Below are 17,658 nucleotides of genomic sequence, written 5' to 3'. Positions count from 1 at the left end.
TCAATGAATAAATCAATCTTGTGTCTTGTCTACACTCATCTCAAGGTATGTCTAAGCTTTGTGTTTCATTTCTAGTTTTGCTCTCATTTTCATATTTCCTACAGGGAAGAATTCCTCCGAGGTTCTTGTTGTCCCATCTCTTGGTTTTCATCTGTTGTGAGTGCATGAGGTTTGTAACACAGGTGTACGTGTGGAGTTTGAGGAGCATTTTGTTGCTCTCCGGGACAAAGCGACAGGTGAGGTTGTATGGGAAGGTGGAGTGGAGAATGGGATTTACAAACTCTCAGCACTCTGTCTTATAGGTTCTCAGTTAGGTGATGTGTGGCAGTTTCGTCATGACCACTTGAATGTGGATACGCTGCAGCAGGCTTTCCAGGACCAGATGGTGGATGGCTTGCCAGATGTTGGCATCAGTAGGCAAGAATATTCCAGTTCTTGCGTTCGACAGTCAGAGGAGCCTTTATAGGTAAACTATGCTTTGATGTCTCGTTTCATTTGGGACGAAGAGCCTCTTGTAGTTGAGGAAGCTCTTTCCTAGGGGACTTGTAGGAAAGCCAAGCAAGTGGCAAATGGTGACTTGCAGGTGGATGTGGATGTTGAGTAGCCTCCAGGCTTTGAGGTTCCGGGTTTAGAGGGGGTGGTTTAGAGGTTCTGGAAGGCCTTGAATGGTCCTCATTAGGTTCCCAGGACTTGGCATACCAAAGTTACAGTTGATGATCCTTGTGAGTAGGTTGATGTCTCTTTGTTTCGGAAGCGGTTTGGTTCATTGATTTGGTTGTTGAACACTAGATTGGACTTGAGCTTCCCGGTGGGGCTGTTGAGCTCATTTCTACATACGCCTTTGAAGACTCGTTGGGACACAGGATTGCGGATCTTGCGGTTTCTGCAACATACGAAGGATCTTGAACTCTTCTATGACACTAGAGGGGGAACATGGATGGAGTCGGACTCCACAGTTGGAGTGACTCAGATTGGGGAGGAGATCCAAACATGAGGAGATTTACATCAGGCTATTGTTTTACCCTCGGCTCAGGAGCTGTTTCATGGAGTAGCAAGAGGCAGCCAGCTATTGCCTTTTCATCTACAAAGGCAGAGTACCGGGCTGCTTGTGGTGTTGCTTGCGAGGTGGTGCGGTTGTTGCAGAGGTTACTTGGTGAGATTGGGTTTCCACTGGTGGAGCCCACGGTCATCCAGAGTCACTTTGTTCGTGAGAAGTTTTTTGCTGATGACATCTTGCTCGACGGAGGACAATGCGGCGGACCTCTTCACGAAGTCTCTACATCAGGCTATGCTTCAGCAGCACTCCAGCTCATTAGGGTTGGTTCCACTTGAGATATCGAGCTCAACTAGTGTTACGGTGGACATTGATGGCCCACCTGGGTGATAGCTTCCACATCTACACCACTGGCATGGTCGGTGAGGTGAGATTATGAGTGATATGCGGCCAGTGGGATGACAGGATGTGTGAGCCATTTTGGATTACTAGAGACTGGCATAATTATAGCGCCAGCTCATTTAGTCAGGTTCACATTATGGACCGACCCTTGTATGTTGTAGTAGTTGAGTACTAACCCATATAGTGTGTACTCTTATCTTTATGTTATGTTGGTTGAGTAGAGAAGAAGAAAAAAGAAGAAAATTCAGTCATCCATCTCTCTTGTGTCTTGCTCTCTCTCTTGTGTGTGTGTGTGTGTGTGTTTGCTTGCTAGGGTTTGAAGCTCTCCCTCTCCCCCACATTCTCTTTATGGTATCAGAGCCTAGTTCATGTGAGAGCTAAGGAGGCAAGCAAGAGACAAGAATAAGCAAGGAAGGAAGTGGTACTACACGGGTAAGAGCACCATCATCTCTTTCCCCTTCTTGGTTTAGGTACAACACCCTCTCAGTAGCTCTGGGAGCTACACATCTCCGATTGAGGAGCTGTCTTCGCGAGAGCAGAGTTACAGGGCAGGTATATTGTCCTATTGGATTGAGTTTTTTCGGCCAGATTTGCGTTTCGGGCGCTTTACGGGTCCTGTTTCGTCACTGCAAGGTATTTTTGGTAGTTTTCTTGAAGTTCTGGTAGAGAATTGTTTCTGCTCGAAATCTGGTTATTGCAGTGCAGCAGTGCATTTTGGAAGTGCAGACAGGGTTTGCACATATATTGTTGATACTAGGTATATGTACATGTACTTTGGTCACATTTGGTGACACATAGGTTGTGCTGAAGTACCGCTGCTGCAGCAGTCAGGAGATACTGCTGTATTACAGGTTGCATACAGAAGTTGTCTGTTTGCAGGTTATTTGATTGCTGCAGGAAAACATGTCTGACGGAATTAATCAGATTGTTAGTGAGAAGCTGGATAAGAATAATTTCCATGCTTGGAAGTTCAGAATGATGAACTTCCTAATGGGTAAAGGATTTTGGGATTATGTAGGAGGAGACAATGAGGAGCCTCCAGAGTTATCTGAGGGAGAATGCCACTCTTGCAGATATAAAGGCATTCAAGGATTGGAATCAGAGTGCAAGAAAAGTCATGTATTGGCTTTCAATTAGTGTCACAGACACTATGATAGGACACATTCAGGATGCAAACACTTCAGCAGTTGCATGGCAGAATTTGGTTCAGATGTTCCAGACTAACATAAAGGCAAGGAAGTTGGAGTTAAAGCAAGAGTTGCATACTGTGGAAAAGAAAAGCATGTCCATCAATGAATATGCCTTAAAGATCAAGGGCATTGTTGAATCCCTTAGGTCTATCAATGTATCAGTGGAGGATGATGATTTAGTGAGTGTCTGTTTGAATGGGCTTTGCAAAGAGTACAAGCCATTCAAGACCTTCATTGCAGTTAGGGAGAATATTCCCAACTTTCAGGACTTGATATCTATGCTGATCATAGAAGAAAAGGCTTTAGGTGAGGATTCTTCTTCACAAAGCAGGAACACATCGGAACATGCCTTCTACTCTAATTCAAGTAGAGGCAGAGGTAGAGGCTGTGGTCGAGGCCAAGGTGGTGGCCGACAAGGAAATCAGAATTCTGGACAACAGCAGTCCAATGATTCACAACAACAATCATACATAGGTGGAAGAGGCCAGTCTAGAGGCAGGGGGAGCCAAAGAGGCCGAGGTGGTTGGCAAAGAAATGAAAATGTAAATAGCATAGAGTGCTATTACTGAGGCAAACCAGGACACATGGCAAAGGACTGCTACAAAAAGCAAAATGACATTAAAAGTGGGAAGTTGCAGCAGGCAACTATGCATTATCTAGCAAACATGGAGGTGATGAGAGAAGTGAGCAGCTGTTTGTGATGCAGCACATGCTTAGTTTCGGCGCTGGGGTCTCCTCCTGGAGGGGAGCAAAGCTGTTCCTCACGGGAACCCAGTGATGCTGAGACTGTGGGCTGCTGTTGCATCGGTCTCTGGGCGTGCTGCTGTGGCTGTCTCCCTCGACGGCGCCCCTGTCCAGGTTGCCACTCTGAGGTCTCTGTGGGCTGAGCAGGTGTCCCGGAGGTTGCCTGCCGAGCCGCATCTGTGGGCCGGCCATCAGGGGCCTGCTACTGCCGGTGAAGCTCGGGGTCTCCTACGAGGGCATGCCTTGGCCAGGTGGCCAACCTGCCTGCAGATAAAGCACTGGTTTGGGAGCCCCGAGAACTCCACTCTCCCTATCCTAGGTAGCTGAATGACCTTCGAAAGGGAGGAGATGTCAGGAACCAAAACCCTGAAAGAAGGTAGGCCAGCTGCTCTAGCCACCACTGAAGCTGCTGTGGGGCCAGTCTCAAGCATCGAGCCCACCAATGCTCCTAGCCTCGAAAGGAGCGGAAGGTACTCGCGGCGGAGTCCAGGGAAGCAAACTGTAACATGGAAAAGGCGCTCTCCCTGCTCGGCTGCTGCTAGGTCAAAGCCATGCTGCCAGGGTCTGAAGAATGCCTGAGTGCCCCTGATGTCAAGGGGACTCATGGCTAGGACCTGGGCCATGCTCTGGGATGTCTCGAACTCGATATGGTAGTGACCACGGCCCAGTAGTTGAACGTCCAGGATCTTGCCCACATCTGCAAGAAGGCGGGCCTGGAGAAGATCCCGGATCTTCCCTCTGCTGGGGCGAGTGCCGACTATACGGCAGATGGTGGAATGTGCCTGGAGGCGTTCCACCTCTGCGGCGAGGCTCGCTTCCTCTTCGGGCGAAAGAGAAAGCCTGATGGGGGTGTCCTCAGGGGCGGGCGAGGGGGCTGCGGAAGAGTCCCTCTGAGGTGGGGCGGGAGGAGCCTCCATCAGAGTCTGAAGCTATGTCGAAGGTGGAGCGAATGCGGAGAGACCTGCAAGAACCGAGCTGCACACAAAGGGCGGAGGGGGAAGGCAGAAGGTTAAAAAAAAAAAAACCCCACGGGGGCGGAAAAAAAACCAGAAAGAAGGGGGGGGGGGGGTACGGCGGCGAAGAAAGAACCCTAGGGGGGGCGGAAGCAGCGCGAAAGGGGGGGTGGGGGGAAAGAGAGGGCTGGCAGAGGGGGGGCCGGGGCGCTGAAGAGGGGAGGGGGGCGCGAAGGCAATGAGCAGGGGGCGGCGGGCGCTTTAGCGCAAGAAAACCAGGCGGAGGGGGGGCGCAAACGCGAGGGCAGGCGGGGGGGGGGGGGGGGGGGGGAGGGCGCGTGGGCGGGAAGGGGGTGCAGGCAGTAGCGCGAGCAGGGGGGGAGAGCGGGAGCTTCAGCGAGCCACTCAGGTTCAGTACATGGCAGTTTTAAGAACATTTTGGGCCATAGCCAAATTGCTGACTTATGCTCTGTGCCCTGCCCTCTTCAATAAGTGCCCGAAGTGTCAGTATGTGATCCAAGGTAGTAAATCCTCTCTTGAAGCCAGCCTGTCCATGTGCTCGATGACCATGCCTCTCTGCCCATCGGCTCAGCTCCGACTCCAATATAGAGCCATATAATTTGGCCAAGTAATGACCAATCATGATCATCCTGTTGTTGCCTGGTACCATGGGGTCCCCACTCTTAAAGAGTGGTACAATGATATGCTCTGTCTAGCTTGGCGGGAAACCCTCACAAATGGCACGATTAAACACATGTACGATGAGCGGAGCCAAAGTGTCTCGTGCATATGAGAAGTGCTCTCCAACTAGCCCATCATGATCCTGTGCCTTTCCATTCTGTAACCTGTCTATTGCATCTAGCACCATCCGCGTAGTAAAAAAGGTGCTGCTAGGCGGTCTAGCTCCCAGTGGAGGGGGGGTGGGGGGCTGTCCTGGTTCATCATAAAGCTCTCTAGCATAAGTATGCCATGCCTCAGGTGCATTAATCGGAGTACTAGGCTGTCTCTCCTGAAACATCTTCCATGTCCTCTTGCTGTCCTTCCCCAGGAAGAGTTGGTCACCGCCACTGTGCATCACCATGTCTGCTGACTGTGCAGCGCCGTGTTTGCTTCTGTGCGCTCACGTCTACAAGAATATCCACCAACCTGGACCGCACATATGGTGAAACAGCAGCGAGGCAGAGGGCGAACACCTAGCTCTTGTTGCCCATCGCTGAGCGCGCCCCTTGTTGCCCCTTGTGCCTGCCCATTGCACTGCTGTTGGTGTCGCACGTACCCAGCTACGCTACGCTACGCCAGCAGCGCGAAAGCGCGAGCAGGGCAAGGTGCACAGGTGCAAGAGAGAGAGAGAAAGCTCTATTGCTGCTTTATGGATTTCCGCAAGGCATTTGACACAGTACCACGAGAGAGGCTCTTTCAGCGCCTGCAGTCTCTTGGCATACCAGCAGATATGGCATGGGGCATCTATGCATTATATGAGCAGGATTTTGGGCGAGTCAGATGCCCAGGAGGTATGTCCGAGACTATTGCTAGCACCATTGGTGTGAAGCAAGAATGCCCACTTTCCCCCACGCTATTTGGGTTATACATTGATGAGGTGGCTGACTTAATTACACGGGGAGGCGGAGATGGAGTTGATCTAGCAGGTACCTTAGTACATATTATGCTTTATGCTGATGATATTGTATTAGTGTCTGAGTCTCCAGGAGGTCTATAGCAGCATCTACATGCACTCGATGAATTCTGCACACAGAGGGGTCTTATTGTGAATCTTGGGAAAACCAAGGTTATGGTCTTTCATACATCGAGACAGGGCAAGAGTCAGCTGACATTCACTCTCACAGGACGCCAAGTGGAGGTGGTGACATCATACGTGTACCTAGGGGTTACCTTCTCTATAGCAGCCACGTGCTTCACCATTGGTTCAGTAGCCAGAGCTAGATTGACACGAGGATATGCAGCATTGGCTATGCTAGAGAGACAATGCCACCAGGCGCATTTTCAGGAGCCTCGGATGAAGGGGTGGCTATTTGACACATTAGTCACACCGGCACTGATGTATGGAGCAGTGGGATGGGCTCCAGGCCTTTCTACCCATTGGTGGACACAGATAGAGAGACCACAGGCCCTCATGATGGCACGCATGATACGCAGCAAACCGTCAGTACCTCATGACATTATCCGAGTAGAGTTTGCTGTGCCTCCTATGATGGTAGAGGCCATATTCCAGACTATATGCCTGCTAGACAGATTCAGAGAGATGCCATAGGACAGATTGTCATACAGAGCTTTTCAGGCATCTAGACAGCTGGCTGAGGCAGGAGAGAGGATCATGGTATGCACAGGTCACACATTGGTTCTCATAGCATGGCCTAGACATGGATCATCTACCACCATTCCAGTATGACAGGGATGCACCACATATCCGTCTCTCTCATAGTGAGAGGAACAGAGTATTGAGATAGGACCTATGGCAGCTCTATACACGAGAGACATGGATATCGCCTACACAGCCTCTTCCACTGAAGATGCTATACTATAGAGATTACTTCATAAGTATCACTGATGATGGATTTATAGAGAGGCCTAGATACATGGAGGGCTTTTTACCACACGGCTCCCGAGTAGCTATTGGTCAGCTTAGAGTCTCATCACATCGATTGGAGCTCGAGATTGGCAGAGCAGCACGGATACCCCGAGAGGAGAGGGTATGCAGATTGTGCAGAGAGGAGGTGGAGAGTGAGGAGCATTATGCATGCAGATGCAGAGCATATACAGCCATTAGAGAGAGGTATCCCACTTTATTGAGAGAGCCACATTCCCTACGCCAGCTCTTTGAGGCAGCAAACCAGCGCATACTGGGGAGATTCATTCTAGACATACAGCGTCATAGAGAGACATCATTACAGGCTCAGACAGCTCCAGAGGGGGGACGACAGACACAGATTACTACATTTTTTCAGAGATCCAACCCACTCCCAGCCCCAACACAGCAGGGAATTACTCTCCAGAGAGCAGAGACACTCAGAGCCCGTAGGAGACAGAGGACACCTGGCTTTCAGACACCACGCCTATACCAGAGAGAGATGACAGAGATCAGAGCTCAGTTTCACAGAGAGGGTGCGGAGCGATGGCTCGCTTCAGAGCAGACCCAGGCATGTTCTTCAGGGAGCTGTGGACACCCCCTTCATTGATGTATACCATTTTATACCCCCAGTATGGTACATGATGGAGCTTGCTAGGTTGCATATCATGATTGTATACTCCATGCATATAGCTTTGCATTCTCCTAGTAGTAGAGCTCCATCCCCTCCCCCACTCATTGTACTTATTGCACACCCAGATTCAGCTTTTTAGTTTAGTACTTTTTCATTTTGTTGGGATGACAGAGGATACCCCACACAGGTACACTGATTTGTCTTATAGGTCGAGTTCGGTCTTTTGGAAGACGTTATAAAATCTTTCTTTCTTTCTTTCTCTCTCTCTCTCTCTCTACTCTTCTCTCTTAAAGCAAAGTGGATTGCATAAACTGGAGGTTTAAAGAAGGCTTTATTGTGCGTTATGACAGTCAACCTATTGCATGCTACATGGTCCATAGGAGCTGTGGTTGGATGGTGAGTCGCTAGCAGCCAGATCATGTGTTTTGGTCTTGTAAGTGTTTGTGTGCAGGGAAGCTCGGGAAATCTAGTGGCAGTTTCAACCCCTTGGCGATACATTGGCGACTCATCTGTTAACAAGGGCTGAGACAATGTTTGGTGTCCGGCCTTAGGGCCTTGCGCTTGAGTTGGTGTAGTATATTCACGGCATCCAAGTGCGGATGCACATGATAGCACGGTTGAGGAACTTCATTTCAGCGGAGCCAAGGTTTTTCTCCAAGGGTGGCTATTACAGAAGGAGGATCCATGAAGAGCAATCATAGCTAGTTGACGGTCTGAGATGAATGGGTGTACTTGAAGGATCTCCTCGAGTATAGGGAGCTGACTATGAGTGTTGTATGCAACTATTATTCTTTTTTTGTTTTTTGTTTTTTTTGGGGGGGGGGGGGTATGGGAGGGGTTGGTAGGCCACGAGGAATCATTGACGGTGCTCTGTATGTTTTCTCAAGTTAAGGCTCTTTGTAGTCTACATTGACCAAAGACAAGTTCTCAACACCTGAACGCCATGACATGAATCCATTTTGGCTTAGAGGGTCATAGAATGACATGAATCCATTTTGGCTTAGAGGGTCATAGAATGTTAGGCACTTGTGATGGTATGAGGGTATTGCCAGTGATGTGCCTAAGCTATATTTGTTGAACTAGAAGCTAGGACAATAAGGAGTTAGAGAATAGATCATGGAATAAGAGAGTTTTGGACAACGGACAAGTATGAACACCCATAACTTATGCTGTATACAAGGCGAAATAATCTAGTTGAATCGTGATATTTGACCTTATTCTTAGCATCTTTTGTGATATGTGCCCATCTCGGATGCCCATTCATGAATTAGATGCACCCTGTGTGCTTAATCCTTTGCCAAAGCTATGTATCTTACACATCTTGTAGTTGGTCCTTGTATCCAAGGTTGGCATCCGCTTCCCTTCTTGATCTTTGACTCTTATTAAATTATATATAATATGATACTTAATATTACTATAATCATGCTTATTATTATGAATACTAATAATAATTATTCTATACTATATATAATGTTTTGATTGATTTTCTGAATTACATGTACAATGGAATTTTTATGGAAACCATTGTCGCATTGATAAATTTAGGTCTTTGCATGTGTATTTTGAAAATCTATTTACACTTCTAATATCTTGTGGAGACAGGTTTCAATTGTGGAGAAGCTGCAAATTTTGCAAGTCCGGCTTGGCTTGAAGTGGCAAAAGAGGCTGCAACAAGGAGGGCAGCCATGAATTATTTGCCCATGCTTTCTCATCAGCAGTTACTGTACCTGCTGGCATTATCCTTTCCCCCAAGGTTGATTTTATTCTCATGAGCTCTCATTGATTAAGTTGTTGTCTAAATACTGGCTCCCAACTACAGTGCATGACAAAAGCAAGACTTTGCCAGCCCGTTGGGTCTAGTTAAGATGGTTGTTTTGCTCATACAAACAGTGCCCCATTGAGCTATTTGAAACAGCAATTAAGGTGTGCTATAGAGGTTGGCATGAACAGGTCAAAAAATTAGTAAGTGCTAATGCTTGGCATATAGAAAGAGAAAAAAGTTATATAAACGTCTACAAAAGACCCAAGGGTCTATGAGACCAAAATGTAATACAATGAATCTACGAGAATTCTAAGTCATGGGAAAAACTGAAAAAAGAAACTGGCTACCTATGTCATGAACATGTGAGAATGAAAAAGTAATACAGGATAGGCTTGTGGCTGAAGCCTGTTGTGCATGGTAGCAGTATACAATGAAGAGATGGGGCCCCTATGTGGGGGCTGTATTAATGGCCGCGAGGTGCCTTTCCAGATCCACAGCTCGTGGTGGGGGGTGTTTGTATTTCTGGAGGATCTTTTGGATCTGAAGTTGGCATGCAGATGGTCGCCTCCTGTTGGGCGGAGGACATCTACTGTGCTGTAGCTGGAGTGCTTTGTCGTATGTGACCCCTGGGCACTGTGGGAGCTCCAGAGTCGGCAGGGTGTGCTGCCTAGTCAGTTGAGTGGTCAGAGAAATATAGCAGGGGCTTGCCAGAGCTGTGCCAGTTTAGGCTTTGTTTCTGAGAGGTTTTAACTTTTAACTCTCGACCTCAGTGACTTTCTTCCACCTCATCTTCTTGCAATGTTAGCTTTTTCTGAGTTGACAAGGCTGCCTGTTAGTAATCCAACTTACACTACCATACCATCTTTCAAAGATACGCAATAAAGCCCCTTTACTTAAGAGAGAAGAGTTGAGAGAGAACATAAGAGTTGAAACCAGCTTGGGTCCCAATTACCCCCTGAAGGGCCCCCCTTGCAAGCAGGAGTATTTGCTTGTATTAGAGTGGTGATACTAGAGAGACGCACCACCTGACGGTGCGAGACCTATGGGACCAGTCTGAGAGTTGCAGTATGGAACTACAACGGAGCATTGAGACTGGATGTGGGGGCCTTTGAGGACAGCTTCAGAGATAGGGACATCATCTTCTATTCAGAGACACATCAGGCCCCAGGCAGCACATTACTGAGAGTGGCAGGATACAGATGGGAGACGACTTGTAGACAGGAGGCCCGTTCGAAGCATGGTGGTCACGGATCCGGAGGAGTTGCAGTTCTTTTTAGAGAGGAGCTTCAGCCACGCATCCATGTTATGCGCCGTGATGAGAGCGCGAGGTACATGTGGGTCAGAGCGAGGGCAGATGAGGGTAGACCCCTATACATTGCTATATGTGACTTTCCACCCAGCACATCTCATTATGCAGCGCCCAAGGGGCAATCTTCATATATGATTCTAGATGAGGACATATGGGAGTTCTCCAGGGAGGGAGATGTTATCATACTTGGGGACTTTAATGCTCGAACGGCTCAGTACCAGACCTCCTTCTTTGACACTTCAGAGGAGATGTTGAGAGAGATAGATGTGGAGGAGATGTGTTTGACCCGGAGATCACAGGATGAGGTGGAGTGTACTGAGTATGGGAGATACCTCTTGGAGATGGGGACTGCACATGGGCTGGCCATTTTAAATGGCCTAGAGAGGTATCCACTTGCCAGTGGCTTTACTTGCTTTCCACACAGACATGGGGCCAGCACAGTGGATTATGTTTTAGCCTCGTCAACCTTCATCCCGAGTATCCAGGATTTTGCGATTGGCCCCAGGCCCATCGGAGTTACGGTGGATCATGCACTTCTCTCCTTTACGGTGGATGTCCACTACAGTACCTGCCAGGTTGGGCAGTCCTCCTATCACCCGAGATATACCTTCTGTAGAGAGACTGATGGAGTATACACTGCAGAGATCTACAGCTTCTTCCGATCCCTCATTCGGCGGAAGAAGAGAGCATTCTTAGCTCGGCTGGAGAGAGACATCTATCAGTTGTTTTTGAGTCAGGATTTTGGGGAGGCCTGGAGATTGCTTAGAGTGCACCCCCCGCCTCCGGCCATTACCTCTCTAGATACATGGGGCGAGTATGCAGCCTCCCTCTACACAGTACCAGAGCAGCCACCACTACCGAACCCTCCAGAGCCTTGTCCACCCACTTCTACCTTCTTCACAGCAGAGATGGTGAGGAGGACCATCAACAGATTGCATACAGGGAGGGCACAGGATTATGAGGGCATTGTAGCCGAGCATTTCATACATGCTAGAGATATGATTGCAGACTCGCTAGCTCTCATGTTTAATAGAGCCATGTGTGAGGGGTTTCTTGGGACTTGGAGTACTTCCACGATTGTGCCGGTACTCAAGTCTAGAGATCCGAGCCTGCCAACTAACTACCGCACCATTATGATTGGTCACTTGCTGGCCAAGCTATATGCCTCTACTCTTGAGCATGAGTTGAGCAGATGGGCAGAGAGACAAGGGGTCCGAGCTCAGGGACAGGCCGGTTTCAGGAGGAGATTCTCTACTTCGGATCATATCTTTACCCTCAGGGCTATCATTGAGGAGGGCAGAGCACATGGGAGGAGGATCTACTGTGGCTTTGTGGATTTCCGCAAGGCCTTAGACACAGTGCCCAGAGCTAGACTGATGCGCAGGCTGCAAGACTTGGGGGTTCCATGTGAGCTCATTTGGGGTATTATGGCAGTTTATGAGATAGTAGTTGGGCAGGTGCGGACTCCAGAGGGTCTCTCCCAGCCAGTACACTCCACTATAGGGGTGAAACAGGGCTGCCCGCTCTCTCCGACTCTATTTGGACTATACATTGATGAGATCTCTGATTGTATTGGGACACGAGGGGACAGAGGAGCCTAGTTGGCTGGCACTTGGATACCTCTGCTCTTATATGCTCATGATATTGTGCTTATAGAAGCAGACTCACCAGAGGGTATGCAGAGGCACTTGGATACTGGGCTCTCAGTTAACCTCGGTAAGACCAAGGTTATGGTGTTTAACACTACAGCTCAGTGGGTCTGGAGATCAGCGCCTATTTTCACATATGGGCAGAAGATAGTGGAGTATGTTGACTCATACACATATCTTGGAGTGGTGTTCACTGGGCCCACATTTTCCATGAGGGGGGCAGCAGAGGCCAGATTGACTAGAGGATATGCAGCACTAGGAGGTCCAGAGAGGATGTGCTCACAGGTACAGTTTCAGGAGCCACGCACTAAGCTGTGGCTTTTTGACACGCTGGTCACATCGGCTATGCTATATGGAGTACAGATCTGGGGGCCTAGCCTAGATCGTCACAGTCGATCAGGACGCACATACGATGGATGGAGATCGATGGAGAGACCACTAGTGTCCATGATCTCCAGGATGATTCGGGCTAAGGCCTCGGTACCCCATGAGATTATCCGAGCCGAGATGGGAGCACCACCGATCGTAGTCGAGGCTCTTGCCGGATCAGTGCCCTTCATTCATAGCACTTGGGAGCTTCCCCGACACCGGTATGCATGACTTGCTTTAGAGTCCTCTCATCATCTAGCCATGGAGGGAGACACTTCATGTTGGTATGCGCAGATAGCATCCTGGTTTGAGCTCCACGGGTTCAGCTTAGACAGACTTCCACCCTTCCAGTACTCTCTAGAGGCACCCTCTCTCACCTTGACACATTTTGAGATTAGTAGAGTCATTAGACAAGACCTCATTCAGTTTGACACTAGGAGGACATGGCTAGAGCCCTCACAGGAGTTAGGGACGAAGATGGCTTTCTATCGAGACCATCTTCTCCGCACCACCGAGGATGGCTTTATACTTAGAACAAGCTACATGGATACCCAGTTGTCTCATGGATTGAGGTGCGCCATTGGGCAGATCCGCACCTCTTCACATCAGTTAGAGATAGAGATAGGCAGATTTAGAGGCATACCTCCAGGGGACAGGATATGCCAGATTTGTTGCATAGAGCCAGAGATGGAGGAGCACTATATCTGTCGCTGCACAGCATATTATGAGATTCGAGGGCGCTACCATTGCCTTTTCAGAGAGGGATTTGGACCACTGGCTAGAGTCATGGACTATTGTGATCAGCGATGCTTGGGTTTTTATCTCCTGGAGATACGTAGGCTCAGAGAGTCCATTATGAGGAGCAGACGCCCGACTGGCAGGGAGTCCACACAGAGACAGATTACTGCCTTCTTTAGAGGGACTACCGGGGAGGACACACAGCCGACAGCCCAGCAGCGGGCACCCCGTGGGACTCTAGTTGAGAGAGCTATCCAGTTGGGCAGATCTAGACGCCCGAGGGTTCGCGGATCCTCACATCGGAGACGGTGCCTACACCGGAGGATTCAGAGCATCGTTGCGAGGCATGGGGCTCGTCCGACTAGGCATCTCACTATGGCAGATATCCAGGCCATCCGGCAGAGACCCATGCTAGAGCTCCTATGATGATTACGACTCCAGCCATATACTGTTGTACTCACTGTCACTTTTGTCCTCCCCCATATTCATGTATTGATGTATCCATGTACTCATGCACCCCATTTTGACTAGTAGCATTAGCTTCCCACTCTCCCTAGTTGTTGCTTCCGGATGCTCCCTACTACTGATGTATTGTAGGGCTAGATACTTACTTACCTTCAGTCCTTTCTTTTCTTTTCCAGATAGTGTATCAGATGTCACATGGTTGTAACTTTGGTCTCATAGTTCACTTCGGCCTTTTGAAGACGTTAATATAACATTTCATTTCATTTTGTTGCCCCCGAAGTGGAATGTAATCACATGGATGTATCTGATTAGTCCTATAGGTCAGATGTGCCCTCTAAAGGACGTTAATATAGTTTTCTTTCCTTCCTTCTTTCTTTCTCTCTCTCTCTCTTCGTTGTTCACCCTTGCTCGCCGCCCCCCCGCTCCCCCTCTCCATGCATATAGCTTTGCATTCTCCTAGTAGTAGAGCTCCATCCCCTTCACCACTCATTGTACTTATTGCACACCCAGATTCAGCTTTTTTAGTTCAGTACTTTTTCATTTTGTTGGGATGACAGAGGATACCCCATACAGGTACACCGACTCATAGGCCGAGTTCGGTCTTTTGGAAGAAGTTAATAAAATCTTTCTTTCTTTCTTTCTTTCTCTCCCGCCTCTCTCCCTCTGTTCGGGCTATAGAGCTGGGGCGATCCAGGCGCCCCAAGATGAGAGGCCCATCCCGACACCGGCGGAGACTACAACAGAGGATCAGGACCATACTAGCACGGCATGGGAGACGTCGAGTCAGAGTACTCACCATGGAGGACATTGAGGATATCCGGCATCGACGATTGATGAGAGACATCTTTGGATAGTGATGTATTTCATGCTTACCTTTGTTGCTGGCGTTTTCCTTCCCAGATGTTATCCATTAGGAGCTCCTAGTATCTTACTTTTTCTCATAGTTGTTTGGGCCCCCAAGGCAGCAACATAACTCTCTCTCTGCCGAATCTCTTCTCTTTTCTCTACATGGCTTGAACCCCCCCCCCCCCCCCCCCAGCTGCTGCTGCTGTTTCGCGCTGCGCGCAGGTGTCATGGATTAATTTCCAGTCCATTGGCTGTGGGAAGTACTGCAGAGAGTCATGGCCAAGACCGGAGTTAAAGAGGAGCTCGTGAAGGTGGAGGACAAGCTCAGCACAATTATCAAAGAAAACAAGAAGATGGTCGACTCTTCCGTTACCGCAATCATAAACCGCCTCTCCAAACTCGAGAAGGGATTTGAAAAAATCCAAGAGCTCGAAGAGAGAACATCGAGGCAAGAGATTTCAGCCTTGAAGGAGAAACTAGTGGAGGCCAAATTGCATGCTAAAAGTCAAGCGGCTGAAATCTCAGCCCTCAAAAAGGAGTTGGAAGCCACTTCACAAGGCAAGCTTGAGGATGGAAAATTTCAGCCCTCCTTTATTGAAGAGCTGAATACCATCAAGGAACAAATGAGGATCATTCAAGAGGAGGAGGAGCAACATAAAGAGAAGACATCTTCATGGGTGGAGGTGATCACAGAGACACAAAAGAAGATGGACGAGGCGGAGAAATGGATCGAGGTCGCCAAGAAAGGGAAAGGTAAAGAATCGCCACTCATCCCCACTCCCACCATCATCAACATGACCCTTGAAGAGGAGCAAAGGAGGAAGACCCGGGCCTTACATGTACGAGTGTCCGGTCTAAAAGACCGTGATGATGCGGAAGGGGAAACCAAGGAGCTCTTCTCTATGATGGGCATTGAAGCCACGCACACAAAGGCATGGAGAGTGGGAAAGAAGAGAGAAGGTAGTGGCAAATCTTCTAAGGAGAGAGCACTTATCATTCGTTTCCCCTCCATGGAAGCGAAGAAGGACTTCTTGAAGAGACGTCCTACACTCAAGAAGATGGGAATATTTCTTTTGGAGATGACCTCACACTCTCGCAACTTGCCCACATGAAAGAAGTTATGCTCGAGAGAAAGGGAAAGTGGCCTTCTATAGAGATGGTAGAGTGGTGATTATGGAGAGGCGCTCTTCATGACGGCGCGAGATCTATGGGACTACACTCAAAGTTGCTACTTGGAATTGTAATGGATCTCTATGCCTTGATGTAGGGGCTTTTGAGGATAGTTTCACTGGGAGGGACATCATCTTCTACTGTGAGACGCATCAGGCTCTTGGACAGTCCATGCCACATGTTAGTGGATACCGATGGGAGACAGCTTGTAGACAGGAGACTCGTTCAAAGCATAGAGGACGGGGCTCAGGAGGAGTGGCAGTATTGTTTAGAGAGGAGCTGCAGCCACTGATACATATAGTCCGCGCAGAGATGAGTAGGCTAGGTACATGTGGGTTAGACTGAGGGCAGAGACGGGCAGATATCTCTACATTGCTATATGCTATTTTGCTCCTAGTACATCAGTGTATGCATCACCTAGTGGGCAGTCTCCCTTTTCTATTTTGGATGATGACATTTGGGAGTTCTCCAGGGATGGTGACATCATTCTCCTGGGGGACTTCAATGCCAGGACCGCCCATAACCAGACAGTATTCTATGATACCTCAGAGGAGATGTTGAGGGAGCTTGATATTAGGGATATGGGCCTATCTAGACTCTCACAAGATGAGGAACATACAGTGTATGGGCGGTATTTGATAGACATGGGGACTGCACATGGATTGGCCATCCTAAATGGCCTACAGAGATTCCCTACAGCGGGCGGTTTCACTAGCTTTCACATCGGCATGGTGCTAGTACAGTGGACTATGTTATGGCTGAGCCCAATCTCATTCCCTCTTTTCAGGATTTTATGGTAGGCACTAGGCCGGTTGGAGTAGCAGCGGATCATGCTATCTTGTCCTTCACTCTCACATTTCAGTTCAGCACCGCTCCATTGGGACAGGTCTCCACACACACTCGTTATACCTTTACGAGGGAGATTGATAGCGTGTGCACAGATGAGATATACAGACGCTTATGTGCCGAGGAGCCGGGACGGCCATTAGATGAGCTCACTCAGATATTGATAGAGATGCTTCATGCTGCAGCATCAGAGGCATATCCCCATAGTCAGCCTACACGGAGACGATCTGGGAACATGCCCCAGAACAGTTGGTATGATGAGGAGTGCAGAGAGATGAGGATCAGATTACAGAGAGGTGCTCATGGGTGTTACCACTCATAGACAGTCATAGACAGTCACGGATTACCTTCCGGCGCCTAGTGCGACAACGGAAGAAGAGGGCTTATCTTCCGCGGTTAGAGAGGGATTTGTGTCAGTTATTTATGAGTCAGGACTCAGGCAAGGCATGGAGACTATTCCATGAGCATTCACCATCACCAGCCATTACCTCCACAGAGATTTGGGGTGAGTATGCAACATCCCTGTACACAGCACCAGGACAGCCGCCCCTGCCAGACCCATCGGAGCCATGCCCAGAGACATGTGCTTTCTTTAGTGCTGAGATGGTAAGGAAAGCTATTGACAGGATGAGGACTGGGAGAGCATATGATCATGATGGTTTGGTAGCAGAGCACTTTATTCATGCCAGAGATATGCTTGTAGAGCTTATTGCTATGATGTTTAACCGAGCCATGTGTGAGGGTTTTCCTGAGACTTGGAATATGTCCACGATTGTGCCTATCTTCAAGTCAGGGGATCCCATACTTCCTGGGAATTATCGTACCGTCATGTTTTTTTTTTTTTGGAGAAAAGATCCTTTCATTAGTTATATAAAAACGCCGGTAGGGCTACAAAAGATCTCTCCTGCTCATAAGAGAAAAAGAGCAATGAATACAGCAAGGCAGCCCGGGAGACTCTCCCTAGGTGCTGCAAAATACAAGCATCAGTACAAAGGACTGAGGA

The 17,658-nt window shown here is 48.7% G+C and overlaps 1 protein-coding gene and 1 pseudogene across 3 annotated transcripts in view; both read left to right on the top strand.

Moving 5' to 3' along the window:
* LOC147607230 (uncharacterized) overlaps positions 1–17,658 on the top strand; it is an 84,828-nt gene that overhangs the window by 9,521 nt on the left and 57,649 nt on the right. For all 3 annotated transcript variants that reach the window (XM_086790886.1, XM_086790888.1, XM_086790887.1), the window contains exon 4: positions 9,104–9,254. In XM_086790886.1, coding sequence (XP_086647012.1) covers positions 9,104–9,254 — 151 coding nt within the window. The remainder of the gene's footprint in view (positions 1–9,103; positions 9,255–17,658) is intronic.
* On the top strand, positions 11,251–14,647 carry LOC147607231 (uncharacterized; annotated as a pseudogene).

The sequence above is a fragment of the Cibotium barometz genome, chromosome 55 (genome assembly GCF_041138505.1).
Source record: "Cibotium barometz isolate CiBa-2024 chromosome 55, ASM4113850v1, whole genome shotgun sequence".
Lineage (NCBI taxonomy): Eukaryota > Viridiplantae > Streptophyta > Polypodiopsida > Cyatheales > Cibotiaceae > Cibotium > Cibotium barometz.
Note: the sequence above shows the minus strand (reverse complement) of the source record. Positions and strands in the feature narration are given on the sequence as shown.